The 12794-nt window shown below is 34.6% G+C and overlaps 1 protein-coding gene across 2 annotated transcripts; it reads left to right on the forward strand.

Annotated features, from left to right (window-relative positions):
* The first annotated feature begins 670 nt into the window (after positions 1–670).
* Positions 671–11905, forward strand: rno (rhinoceros). 2 transcript variants are annotated; one of them, XM_035096610.1, is made up of 6 exons: positions 671–1044; positions 1298–1448; positions 2429–2482; positions 2553–3084; positions 3160–3316; positions 3396–11905. In XM_035096610.1, the coding sequence occupies exons 4-6, from the start codon at positions 2612–2614 to the stop codon at positions 11265–11267; spliced, it is 8502 nt and encodes a 2833-aa protein (XP_034952501.1). In that variant the 5' UTR covers positions 671–1044; positions 1298–1448; positions 2429–2482; positions 2553–2611; the 3' UTR covers positions 11268–11905. The 2 variants fall into 2 exon arrangements, with proteins under 2 accessions (XP_034952501.1, XP_034952499.1); XM_035096608.1 differs by having other exon boundaries at positions 1298–1436.
* The last annotated feature ends 889 nt before the right edge of the window (positions 11906–12794 follow it).

The following is a 12794-nucleotide window of genomic DNA, read 5'->3' on the forward strand; positions in this document are numbered from 1 at the left end:
TGATAATTTTTAAAATGGAGTCAATTGGTAAAAAATCTTTTATTTTTATCTGTTGATTGAATTATTTATTTACTTTAAATTCATTATCTTTCATTATAAAAACTGCAATACGCTTATTTATGCGCATGATGATTTTATTTATTGTTTTTGTATATTTATAACCTGTATACTGATTCAATAGTAAATACGTTAAACAGTAGCAAATTTTTTAAGACTGGATGGCGCCAAACGACAGTCGTGACTTTTATGTAAATACATTATCGATTGGGTGCGTAGGAAAATCGTGCGCGTGGTCACCGCACTTCTTAATTCATTCATCATTTTATTTTCATTAATAAAAAATACAGAAAAATATAAAATTTAATACAGTAAATCTAAGCAAAAGAGGTAAAAAATCAAAAAATATCCACACTAAAAGAATATTTTTATTCATTTTTACACTGATTGGTCTAATAATTGTTCACAATTAAAAAATAACCAGTTGAATGGATATGTTGATAGAAAAGACATATTTCTATAAGGAATATAATGTTCTAATGACTGACACACAGAAGATGAGTAAAAAAATAATCTTTTCTTGGTACACTTATCCATCGAGCTCGGAGCTTTTTCTTCATTGATATGTATATAGATAATGTTATAAAATTGATTGTATATTTAGTGCCGGATGTCAAATGAATGATTAGAATGAGGTAATATCTGAAAGACATCATTGTTAAAGTCTACTCAGGATATCACTGGGTTGTAATCACGTGTATGAGTGCGCGCGAAAATATATTCAGCTAATGGAGATCAATAATAAGGTATTTAATGCCGTTGTCGGTGAAGTGTGAGTGGACAAGAGCGCTGTGCGGTGTACAGTAGAGACGTTTGTGGTGCCATCTGTATTGTCAATGTTGTTGGGCAGCAGCAGGAGCAGCAGCAGCGTAATGGAGCCGTGAGGCATTTTGTCTGTGCTAACGACACACTATCGTTTTCTTGTGAATTTTCGCGGACGATGCAGATTTAACTTACCCGCTTTCTCCATGTCCAACGTGACGCGCAGTGAGTGCAATATTTCTATCAATAAAACTTACATCAAACCCGAGAGTTTGCGACAAGACAATGTTTACATGATCTCGAGGATGGGGGCAACCTCTTGTGATTTTTGTCGCATCCTCACGTTCCACCGGGATATCCCGGCGTCATTATGTTTTTCTAACTATTCAAAATCATCTCCTGCACTTATTTCCATAGTTGCACTATTGTTTTGTACATTTTCAAACACATTTTTTATAACCTCTCTTGTTTCTTACAGCTGAGTCTGCCACAGTCAGTGCCACAGTGGTTAATAATCATCACCTTCATTGCAATCCAGAATATTGAGGGTGAACGTACCGTCTATTTGACGGATATCAACAATACACATGCTGCTAAATTCTTACAATCAATCAATGGTGATTATTTAGGTATTTTTTTTTCTTCCTTACACTTGTGCTCATTACAAAGACATCATTTCTTGAATTGCCATCACCGACTACTATAAACAATTTATAACAAAACTCAGAGCCACTGTGACAAGTGTGCATGGAGTGATGAATGCCAAAATCAGTTAAATAATAACGAACATGTGATTGATATTATTTTAAAGTGATAAATGATGAATTGAGTAGAAAAATTATCATGTTTACGTCAAGCTTTAGTGATTTTTTTAATACATCTATTAGAATTAAAGTTAATTTATTGTTCAATTAAATCATTATTATGCTTTCAATAAAATATCAATAAAAAATTTCATATTTCGAATCGATTGCTGCAAATATTAATGAGATATTCAACAATTGAGTGATTTTACTGAATTAAAAAGAGCAATTATTCAAAATATTATAAACATTTCGTTATAACAATCTTTTTTTAATGTTTTTCTTTTAGAAATTTAACAATAAAAATGAAATATTTGATACTTTTTCTTGTAACTATAAAAATTTATGTTTATAGGATAAATTTAGTCATCAGTAATGTGGAAAATTGAAATTTAAGACAAATTATTCGTTTTTTAATTATAATTTGGTGTTAAATTATTCAAAAGTGAGTAATAGTGATCACAATCTACACTTTTTCGGTTTTTTGAAAAAATTGATTGTTATTTAAAATAGATATAACCATTTCAGAATATAGTTGGAAAAAAGAATCTCAATGGAATATTTTCCAAAATATTTTTATCATAAAGTTTTGAGAATTATTGACTCCTTATTGATTTTTGGAATCAAACAATTTATTATAATACTCTTGCATATAAATGCATTAATGCATATGACAATATAAAAATAATGATGAAATATAAATGATATTATAATTTATTTGCATTATAAAGAGCACACGTGTTATACATATTATATATACCTTAGATTAGTTTCTAAATTTTATTAATGAATTAATTATGTTTCAGAATTAAGTAGTGCTAAATTTTTAACAAATAATAAATTATATGGACAGCTATGTAGTGAGTACAAAATCAAATATGACATTATAATAGAAAAATAAGAATAGTATTAAAAATATTTATTTTTTAGGGTACACATAGATTACCTACATGTGCCTACATACCTCTAGATAACTTGGCGTAGTAGTAATGGCACAACGAGGCAAGCGAATCAACAAAAACGATAATGATTTGGCTTCGTGCCCGGGAGCGATTAAAAGACGCAAATGCAGACTGGGCCCAACAGCCACGGGTGTTTCGGCTGTGGTGTCAGCTTTGGGGCCCTCCGAAGAGGAAGAAACGATGGCGGCATCATCGAGTCAAGGTGGTGGAGCTTCTTGGACTCCAAGACCACTTGGACATAGTGATATCAAAATATCAAGCATATATAATCGCTCGACGGCCGAAGCACCAGCTGAATTATTTCGCAAAGACCTGATTAGCGCCATGAAACTGCCAGACAGTGAACCACTCAGTCCTAATGAGTACTGGGTTATCACTGATCAGTGGAAACAAGAGTGGGAACGAGGTGTTCAGGTACCTGTAAATCCTGATTCCCTTCCAGAACCTGTCGTGACCATTACCCAGCCACCTAATGCTAAACTTAATGGTGATTTTAAATTGTAAGTCATTCAGAAAAGGTTTTAAAAATTTCAAATTATACTAGTTTTTTTAAAAAATATCTTTCTATTTTGTAGACCGAAAAAATTCATCAGAATATCCCGAGATGATTACTTTAATCCCGAAGAACACCACCTAAGTGCGACACCAAGTAGAGCAGAGAAAGCTTGTGCTTATGATCTCGATGACACTGATATTGCATGGTTAGATGTATTAAATGGAGAAAGAGCTCAGGTAAGATCTAACATGATTATTACTAATAAATATACTAAAATGAGTTGATAAAAATTAATGTTTAAATATTTCAATTTAGGCTGGACAGCTAGCAATATCAGAGTCTCAGTTAGAAAGAGTCATAGAAGAGCTTGAAGTACGGTGTTGGGAAAGGATACAGACGATTGTGAAAAATGAAGAAGGTTTAGGGATTGAATATGATGAGAATGTTATTTGTGATGTGTGCAGATCACCGGACTCTGAGGAGGGTAATGAAATGGTTTTCTGCGATTTTTGTAATATATGCGTTCATCAAGCTTGTTATGGTATTACATCAATACCCGATGGTTCTTGGTTATGTCGAACTTGCTCTCTAAGTCAGCGACCAGATTGCGTGTTGTGTCCGAATAAAGGTGGAGCCATGAAGTGTACGCGTAGCGGACAAAAGTGGGCTCACGTTTCTTGTGCTCTTTGGATACCTGAGGTAAGCATCGGTTGTGTAGAAAGGATGGAACCAATTACAAAAATATCCAGTATTCCACAGAGCCGATGGGCTCTTATTTGTGTACTGTGCCGTGAACGTGTTGGTGCTTGCATTCAATGCAGTATAAAAACGTGTAAAACAGCGTACCATGTGACGTGTGCATTCAAATATGGATTAGAAATGAAAGCAATTATTGAAGATGATATGGCCGATGATGGTGTTAAATTGAGATCGTACTGTCAAAAGCACAGTAGAACAAATACAAAGGATAAAGTCGGTGTTGGAGGGTCAAGTACCGGTGACAAAGCTGCTTCAGACTCTGAAGATGGTGAATCAAGAAAGCGTAAGCGTAAAGATATGACATCTGAAGAGAAAAATCAGGCAAGAGCAGCTAAATTACAAGAAATAGAAGCAGAATTTGATAAGCACGTTAGCTTAAAAGACATCACGTCTCAGCAATTAGATGTTGACACTGATGCTATTATTTACATATATAATTATTGGAAATTAAAACGACGAGCTGGTCACAATAAGCCACTTCTTGCTCCTCGTTGCGGTGAACTTTCAAGTGCTGGTGCACGTGCTCAGGGTCAAGCTGCGGATCTGGAGAAGATGAGAACTTTTGTACAGTTACGTCAAGATCTAGAACGTGTTAGAAATCTTTGTTATATGGTAAACAGGCGGGAAAAACTTTGTAGAACATTTTTAAAGCTTCGCGAACAAACATTTCATAAACAAGCATTGGTTTTATCTGGACCACCACTTCCACCAACTGCTGCAGCGGCTGTTGCTGAAGCTAATCATGGTCCATCTATATATGATCGTTTATACTCTCATTCTGATGCCGAAGATCATACTCAAAACTTTGATACAATAGTTGCTAGAATTGCAGGTATCAAATCACCTACTCCAATTTCTAGTGATGAGAAGAAGAAGCCTCAGCCTGATTTTAACGGTGCATCGAACAAGAAACTCTATTTTAATGGCTCAGTAAGAAGGAAAGGACTTTGTAGTAGTGATTTATCGTCTTTAAGTAGTAGTGAAGTGGATACAGCGAAACCAACAGTGACAGTAAAATCAACTAGGACTACAATCAACAGAGGGGGCTCGAATAATAAAACCAAGGTGAAAATTGAAAGTGAATCGAGTACAGAAGATGAAGTTGTTGTTATTAAAACATCCACAAAAATTTCGAGACGTAGAACTAAAAAGGCCAGTGCACCAAATCGACCTAGGCCTTGTAGTAGTGACAGTGATAAGCACGGAGGAACTGCTACTAAATCTCGAACTCTTGAACACATGGAGAGGGAACTTGGAAGTGCTTCAGGTAGCGATGATAGCGATGAATTATTCTCGTTGAATACTAGTTCAAGTACACGAGTTGGTTCCCTTGCGGCTGCAGCCATTTATTCTGATACTGATTCAGATTCTCAGGAACGCACATCGGTCTCTGCACCGTTTATTAGTAAAGCAGCTGTAAAGGAATTTTCTGCTGCAGATATTTCGAAAAATTCTTCAAAGACTTTTGGAAAAGAATCTAAAGATGAATCAGTGGCTGAAGTTAGTAATAAAGAAAATGTTAAAACAAAGAAAAAAGAAAAAGAATATATTCCATCAGCTTTAATTGTTCCTCAAAGGCAAGCAGCAAAGAAAGCTTCTGAAATCATGCAAAGGTCTCAAAACAAAAAAGAAATAGTTCCAGAATCATCGGAACCTTTAAAATCTCCTATAGAAGATAATAAGAATATTAAACAGAAAGAAAAGCCTATAGCAAAGAAACAAAAAGAACCAAAAGGGTCTAAAGAATCGAAAAATAATGATATTTATGATTTTGACAAAGATTTTGGCGATGGTACTGAAATTTTGGCTTATGTTCCTCAAAGACAGGCTGCTAAGAAAGCTGCAGAACACATCAAAAGTGGTCTTGGTACCAAATCTATTGCGCCAGAGCCTGAAGTTGTTGAATCGAAAGCTAAAAAAGATTATTCTGAAAATAAAGTTAAGAAAGAGATTAGTAAAAAAGAAGAGGTACCTAAGAAAAGTCTTTCTGAAAGCAAAACTTCGTCCAGTACTAACAGTGATTCTAGTAGTAGCAATAGTTGTTCAAGCTCTTCGGATTCTAGCAGTGATTCTGATGATGTCAAAAGTCCTACTCAAAGATCACCTAAGAAAAAGAATCAGTCATCATCTACAACATCCTCTGAAAGTGATACAAGTAATAATTCAAATAAAGTATCATCGAATAAGCGACAAAACAGTAGTAGAACGACAACAACCGCTACAACGACAAGTGATGATGCTGCGGAAAGTGCGGATAAAAAGACGATGGCGGCTGGACGGAAACTCAAAAAGCTGCCTGATAAGAAGCTTAAAACTTCCGACGGGCGGCATGGATCTGAGTTTCCACCGCCGCCTACTGAGAGAAAAGAACCAAGTCGAACCTCAGTGTCTAAAGATCCAAACCAATCGCGGCAATCAATCACTAAGAAGACAGATCAAAGATCAAACAATTCCTCAAGCAAAAAGCTACTTCAACAACAGCAACAACAACAACAGCCAAGAGTCCACCAGCAAACAACCAGTTCTCACCAAGATCTGCTCAGTGGGTCTAGAGATAATGATGGGCCACGAAATATATCTAGGGTCAAACCCGTTAAAAAGACCCAACCCGTCAAATCTCAAGCCCAAGCTCAGCAACGAGAATCACAGCAGCAACAGCAGTCCAGCGGAAAATGTAAAAAAGAGGAAGAAATTAGCACACCAACGAAAATCAAAGTTGATACACGTAAACGAAAATCAAGTGAGGTCCAGCAAAAGGAAGATAAAACCAACAAAAATGTTACTCCGGTCAGGAAAAATGATAAGAGGATAGAAAAACAAGTTAAAGAAAAGGAAACTGTTGAAAATTCTGCTGGAAAACCTGTAGAGCTTGAGAAAATTGTACATTCTGTTGACATTAAACCAGCAACTGAAGAAGTCTCACATCTGATAAATGAATCCAATAAACAGTCTCAATTAGGCTCACCTAAGAATGATGATAAAAAGAAGAAGGGACAAAGTAATAAAAGTCCAATGCATTTATTGTTGTTGGAAGAAGAAATCAAGCAGCGAAGAGCTGAACGAGAGAGCCCCAAGAAGTCTTCAAAAAGTCTAGATAAATTCTTAGAGAAGCATCTTGACAAACACTTTAAAGCTAAATCTGAAAAAGAAGTTAATGATCAACAAGTTGAAAAAGAAACAACGAGGCATGATAATAAACTTAATCAAGCTAATGAGGAACATAAAAATCATACTAATAAAGAGACGTCACTTCCTTGGGCTGATAAAAGTGATGTTTTACCCGAAAAAGAAATTGAAAAAGCACCAGAGGACTCTGAAATAAGAAAGAAAGAGAATAAATTTGAATCTACTGGATTTCAATCAGTATCATCACCTCGTTCAGCAGTTCCCATTGAGAAAGAAGCTGAGGACAGTGGGTTTCACAAGCCTCAAGTGGTATCTGGAAAAACTGTTAATGAGTCAAGGCAAGACAAAGATAATCATAAGCGTAAAAAGTCGATTAATAGATCAATTTTTTCTCCACAACATGGACAATCGAAGGATCCAAGTGTTTCAGAACTATTTGATTTTGATCAAGTTATATTGAATGACGACATGGTTAACGATGATGGTTTTAGCATCCCAAGAGATCCTGAAGAACGTCAAGTACCTCTTTCTTTTTCGTTTAATAATGAACTTTGGTTTAAAGAAGATACAAAAGAAGATAGTGCTCGGGATACTCTTAATCTTGTAGAAAAACTTCGTATGGAATTGTCTAAAAAATCCAATTCTAATCAAAGTGATATGGAGCTTACTTCTCATGAGGAGCCTGTGAAAAAGGAAGAATTTTTGTCTAATAAATCTGTACAAATCAGGAAAGAGATTAAATCACAGCAGATTCAAGAATTAGCGTTACCGGAACTAGAAGAAAAGAGTATAACTCAAGATGAACCTACTCCAGAGGTTTCTAAAAATCATACGATAGAAGAGAAGAGAAAGTCATGCTATTCTAGCAACAGTGACGCTTATGTGCCTTATTCCAATGAGGATTTGGCTGTGGGTAAAGTAGCAATTGCTGAAAGAGCTAAGTTAGACCGAGCAGAAGCTGATGAACGTTGGGTACCACCAAGCATTGATAATTTCAATCCAAATGACGTTCAACATATTAATCATTTGATGGAGAGTCAAAATCATCGTTATACAGGTCATCCATTTCCCAACGATATTTCTTCAGTTATGCATGATAACAATACTGACACCTTGGTTCATCCTCAAATAAATATTAATATGCCTGATCAATATCAGCTTATGCAGCAACAGCACGCAATTATACGAGCGCACATGGATCCACCTCACTCTGTTGAATCTAGACCACTTCAATCTATAGCTCTAATAAATCAGCAAGCATTACCAGGTGCTCTGGTTGACGAAATACCACCTATGGAGATGATTAACAGGCATTTAATGACTTCTTTGCCTAATGTTGAAGAAGATCAACAAAATGCTGATATCGATCGCGGTTTAGAAAAGGATGATGGTTCTTCAGATTTGAGACAAGATTATCCACAGTGTGGATCGCCTTATAATGATATAAATAACGTCCGTCAAGACACAAGATGGGCTGAAAGTCAAGTGCTTCCATCAAGACGGTCCACATCTTCATCAATCACATCAGCATCATCTACCGAAGAACATACAACAATGCCGCCATATAAAAACATTTCTTCTCTACCATTTCCTCCAGGATCATTGGAAACAGGCCCATACAATCCGTTCACAGAGTCTAATGCTTATGCTCGACCTGTATCACTTTTTCCACCAGTATCTTGTGCAGCGTCTCTTCCCTATCCATCCCCAGGCACTGGCATGTTTCCTACAGTTTTTGGTGCACCTTTCCCTACACCTCAAAATCTTCTACCACATGTTCCTAAGCCTTTAGAAGATGCATTAAGTATTCAAGCTTCTCCTTGTACAGCTGCTTTTACATCTTCATCACATAATATGGCATTGACTGCTGCCATGGTTTCTCCAACGAAAATTCCAACACCTCCCCCAGCTCAGCCAATTCTTCCTCCGGTTAGTCAACAAGAACATACTTCAGAAGCAACATTAGAGCCAATTCAAACCCAGACTAGTTCACCAGTATTACCAATGGTATTTTCAAACAGCAACATGTCAGAAACTCCACAAGTAACTGAAGCTCCTGTTGAAGATGTACAAGAAGATGTAAATACTTCAGATCAAAAAATAAATCAACCTGGAAAGAAGAGTCCATCAAAACCAACAAGAACTTCTGCCAGGGTGACGTCTCTTCAAGGCAAATCGCCTGGAAAATCGCCAAGACAAGAAGCTCCTAAGTCAGTAACAGCATCAAGACCCCGAGGAAGAGGAAGTAAAAGTGCTCAACAAGGCTACAGAAGTCGAGGAAGAGGTAGAGGACGAGGACGAGGAAGAAGCAATCAAAATTCACATGGAGCTATAGCTAATTTTAGTAATACAATTTATAGTGATGATTCTATTCAGAATAAACTTGTTGGGACTGTTTATGACTTTGATTCTGACGAAGATTCAACAAATGAAACCAATATTGCTGATCTTAAAACCATGCGAGAGCGAAAAAAATCTACAGATGTGAGTGAAAAAAGAGAAGCTCCACTGTCAAAGGATAATATGCAGTCATTATCGAGCCCATCGATACAAAAAATGAAATATGATGATAAGAAATTATCTTCACCTCTTCAGGAAACCGCCAATCTCAGTGAATCCAAGGGAATATCAGATCAAACATTTACCAATACTGTTCTACCTCTTCTACCTGGTCCTGTCGATATGAGAACCTACAATTCTACAGTAGAGGGTCAAACATCTTCTTTGCACTCTCAAACTTTTGCTAATCATCTTCTCAATTTAACAGGCGATTCGACAGTTTCAACACGAGATATTGAAGATGCGCTTGCAGATTTTCAGTCTGGTTTAACAGCAAAGCCGGATATCTTAAATGCAAAAGCGAGTGATCCAAATGACTCCAGCATTGAAATCTCTGGAGCTAATGTAAGCGATATGACCAAAATGTCATTGAGTGATTCTAGAAATCAGTTAAAAGTAAAGATAAAAGGTCCATTCTTAGATGCTAATTATGTAGCAGCTTCCTCTGTGCCTCCACTTGCTCAACAAGCACCGTCAATTATTCCTCCATCAGCAACAAGTGCCGCTGTAGCTTCAGGAACATCAAATTTGAGAAGAATGAGGAAGAAAGAATTATTAAGACAGTATTGTTCCCAAGATATGAACATGGCAGATCCTACAATGGGAAATATCCCATCAGCACCAATAAATATACCTCCTATCAATAGAACTGTGATTACAATTCCAAAAGCAATTGCTTCAATGACAAGTATACCAACCAGAGAAGATTATAAAGCAGTAGTGGATCAGGCAAATTTAGAAAAGAAAAGAAGAAAAGAAAGAGGTGGTGGTGGCTTTACTGAAACTGGTGAAGAGGAAACATCTGACAAGAGAAGAATGTTTAGAATTACTACTGACAGAAGAAGAGGGAGACAACCTAAAACTCAGCCTCCTGCAACAGCGAATAGCGCACCTCCTAAACTAAAAATCAAAATAGGTAACAATATAATGGGTCAAGAAGAGGGCAGTGTGCAAGAAGATAGATCTAGAATAAGGCCGCCAAAAAAGAGGCTAAGTAGTATACAAAATAAGCCGAGTATCGAAGAGCTTAAGAGAGAAAGTATGAAGTTTAGAAAAATGATTATGGCTGGGTTTGATAATGATGATGTTGTTTCGGAGAAAAGTAAAAAAGATAAGAATGGAAAAAAAAGAAAAAAACAAAAAGGAAAAGAAGGAAGAGTTCAGATTCTTGACGGTGGTACTTCTACAACTAAATTAATTATTAGACTAAGTAAAAGCAATGCTTCTGCTAATGATTTATCCAGCGAAGCATCGGGAAGTGCTCCAAATGACCGAGTAAGTCAATCTGAAGAGAGTGCAGAATCTAGGGTCGGTCCACCGATAACAGAAGCTTCTAAAGAAGACGTTTCTTATCCTTCAGATATAAATACAAGTGAGAAACAACCAGTAGATCAAAATACCTGTGTTAATCCATCTGTAGACAATATTAGGTCAGCTAAATTAACACCAATTCGATTAAAATTAACACGTTGTCATGAAGGATATGAATTGAAAGCTCCTGCGACGAATGTTACTGAAAAGAATGTTGACAAAAATAATTCCGGGGAGAACGTGGAGCAAAACCAAGGGAAAGGAAGTAATAGCAATGAGAGAATTGAGGATATTAGACAGGATTCACATGACAATGGAAAAGAGAAGCCTTCCAAGCAAGAGGATATTGATATTCTCAGTCAAACCACTGCAGCTCACACTTCACCCAGTTGTCCACCTGCACCTCTTCCCCAAGGATGCCAAGTTAGGTGATAATTAATTTTAATTGTATAAATACAGTAATTAATGGCCCTTTACTAGATTTATATCGTCAAATTTTAGTTTAATGTATATATTATACATATATTATATATATATATATATGTCTGCCTAATGTATATACAATTATTATAGTATATTATTATTATTTTTACTATTAATAAGTAACGATCAATTATTGATAATGATTAATGATTTATTAATGCCCAGAAATGTACGATAAAAATGAATTTAAATGTTGAAAGAATTTACGAACGTACACTCATATGACTCACTTGAAAGTGGAAACATTCGCTTTTTTTTTATTTTTCTTCATCTTTATAATGTACATTATAATTATAATTACATATGTAAATGATCTGAGGGTGAAGTGAAACGTCACAAAGTGCCCAAATAATTCACCATAATTAGTTTAGTATTGTGCATTTTTTGAGACTAAGACAAATGAATGTAGTTGGTCATATTGAGATGTCTGTTTTTACACTGAAGAATTAATGATTTGATTAAACAACAATATTCGATATTTGAATAATTTTTTTAAAAATATATTATTTATTTATTAAGATAATTTTAATTTTTTTATGTAAAAAAATTTATGTTATTCAAACTAAAATAATTTTTAAGAAGGAATGAAATTTTTGCAATTGTTTTGGAAGAAAGTTTATTTTTATTTTATTATTTTTTGCAGTGAAATTCAATTTTTTGCATTAATGAAATTTGTACACATTATTGTAGTTACTGCGAAGACAATGTAAAAATATTTTTTTAAGTATTTTTTTGTTGCAATACAATAAAATAAAATTATAAAAATTTTATTGCATGTTAGAATTTTCTTATAAAAATCATTATTTTTCAGTGTATATATTTTTAAATACTTGGTCAAAAAGAACTTGATCAATCATTTTTCACATTTCTGAATTTTCCAGGAAAATTGATCTCATTTTTGTATACATAAATTTTAAATATTAACACTTAGTCTATGTTATTTCTGATAATTTTTACATTTGCAGTGTTAATATATTGAAGAAGTATCAAATTTGAGATAATTTATCCTATTACAACTCTCTGTTATCCTGTTTTTACATGTGTACATTAATGTAGACTTAAAATGAAGTAATTAACATTTTTTGCTTAATCACAAATATTTTGGCAACTGCTTTGAATATTATAAAAACAAAAATCAAAATGAATAAAATGAAGTTAATTAATCATCATAATAATTGTTACTTTTTTTGGAGATTTTAAAATGATGACATGTGTAAATTTTTTTTGACCAGTATATCTAAAAAAATACAATTAATGTGAAAATGTAATTTGTATGATGACAATTGTGAGAGAAAATTATTAACGCAATCATTAGTTTATATTACATTAAATTAAATTATTGTAACAACTATCTAAACAACAACTGCTCAATAACGATTCATACATTAGTCAGATGTCATAAAAATTGAATTTTGATTCTTGTACAAAAAAACAAATAAACTAATTACCGTGAAAAAAATTTTTTTTAAAAAATGG

This window comes from Chelonus insularis, unplaced genomic scaffold (assembly GCF_013357705.1).
Source record: "Chelonus insularis isolate UGA/USDA-ARS -01 unplaced genomic scaffold, ASM1335770v1 contig_144_pilon, whole genome shotgun sequence".
NCBI classification, from domain to species: domain Eukaryota; kingdom Metazoa; phylum Arthropoda; class Insecta; order Hymenoptera; family Braconidae; genus Chelonus; species Chelonus insularis.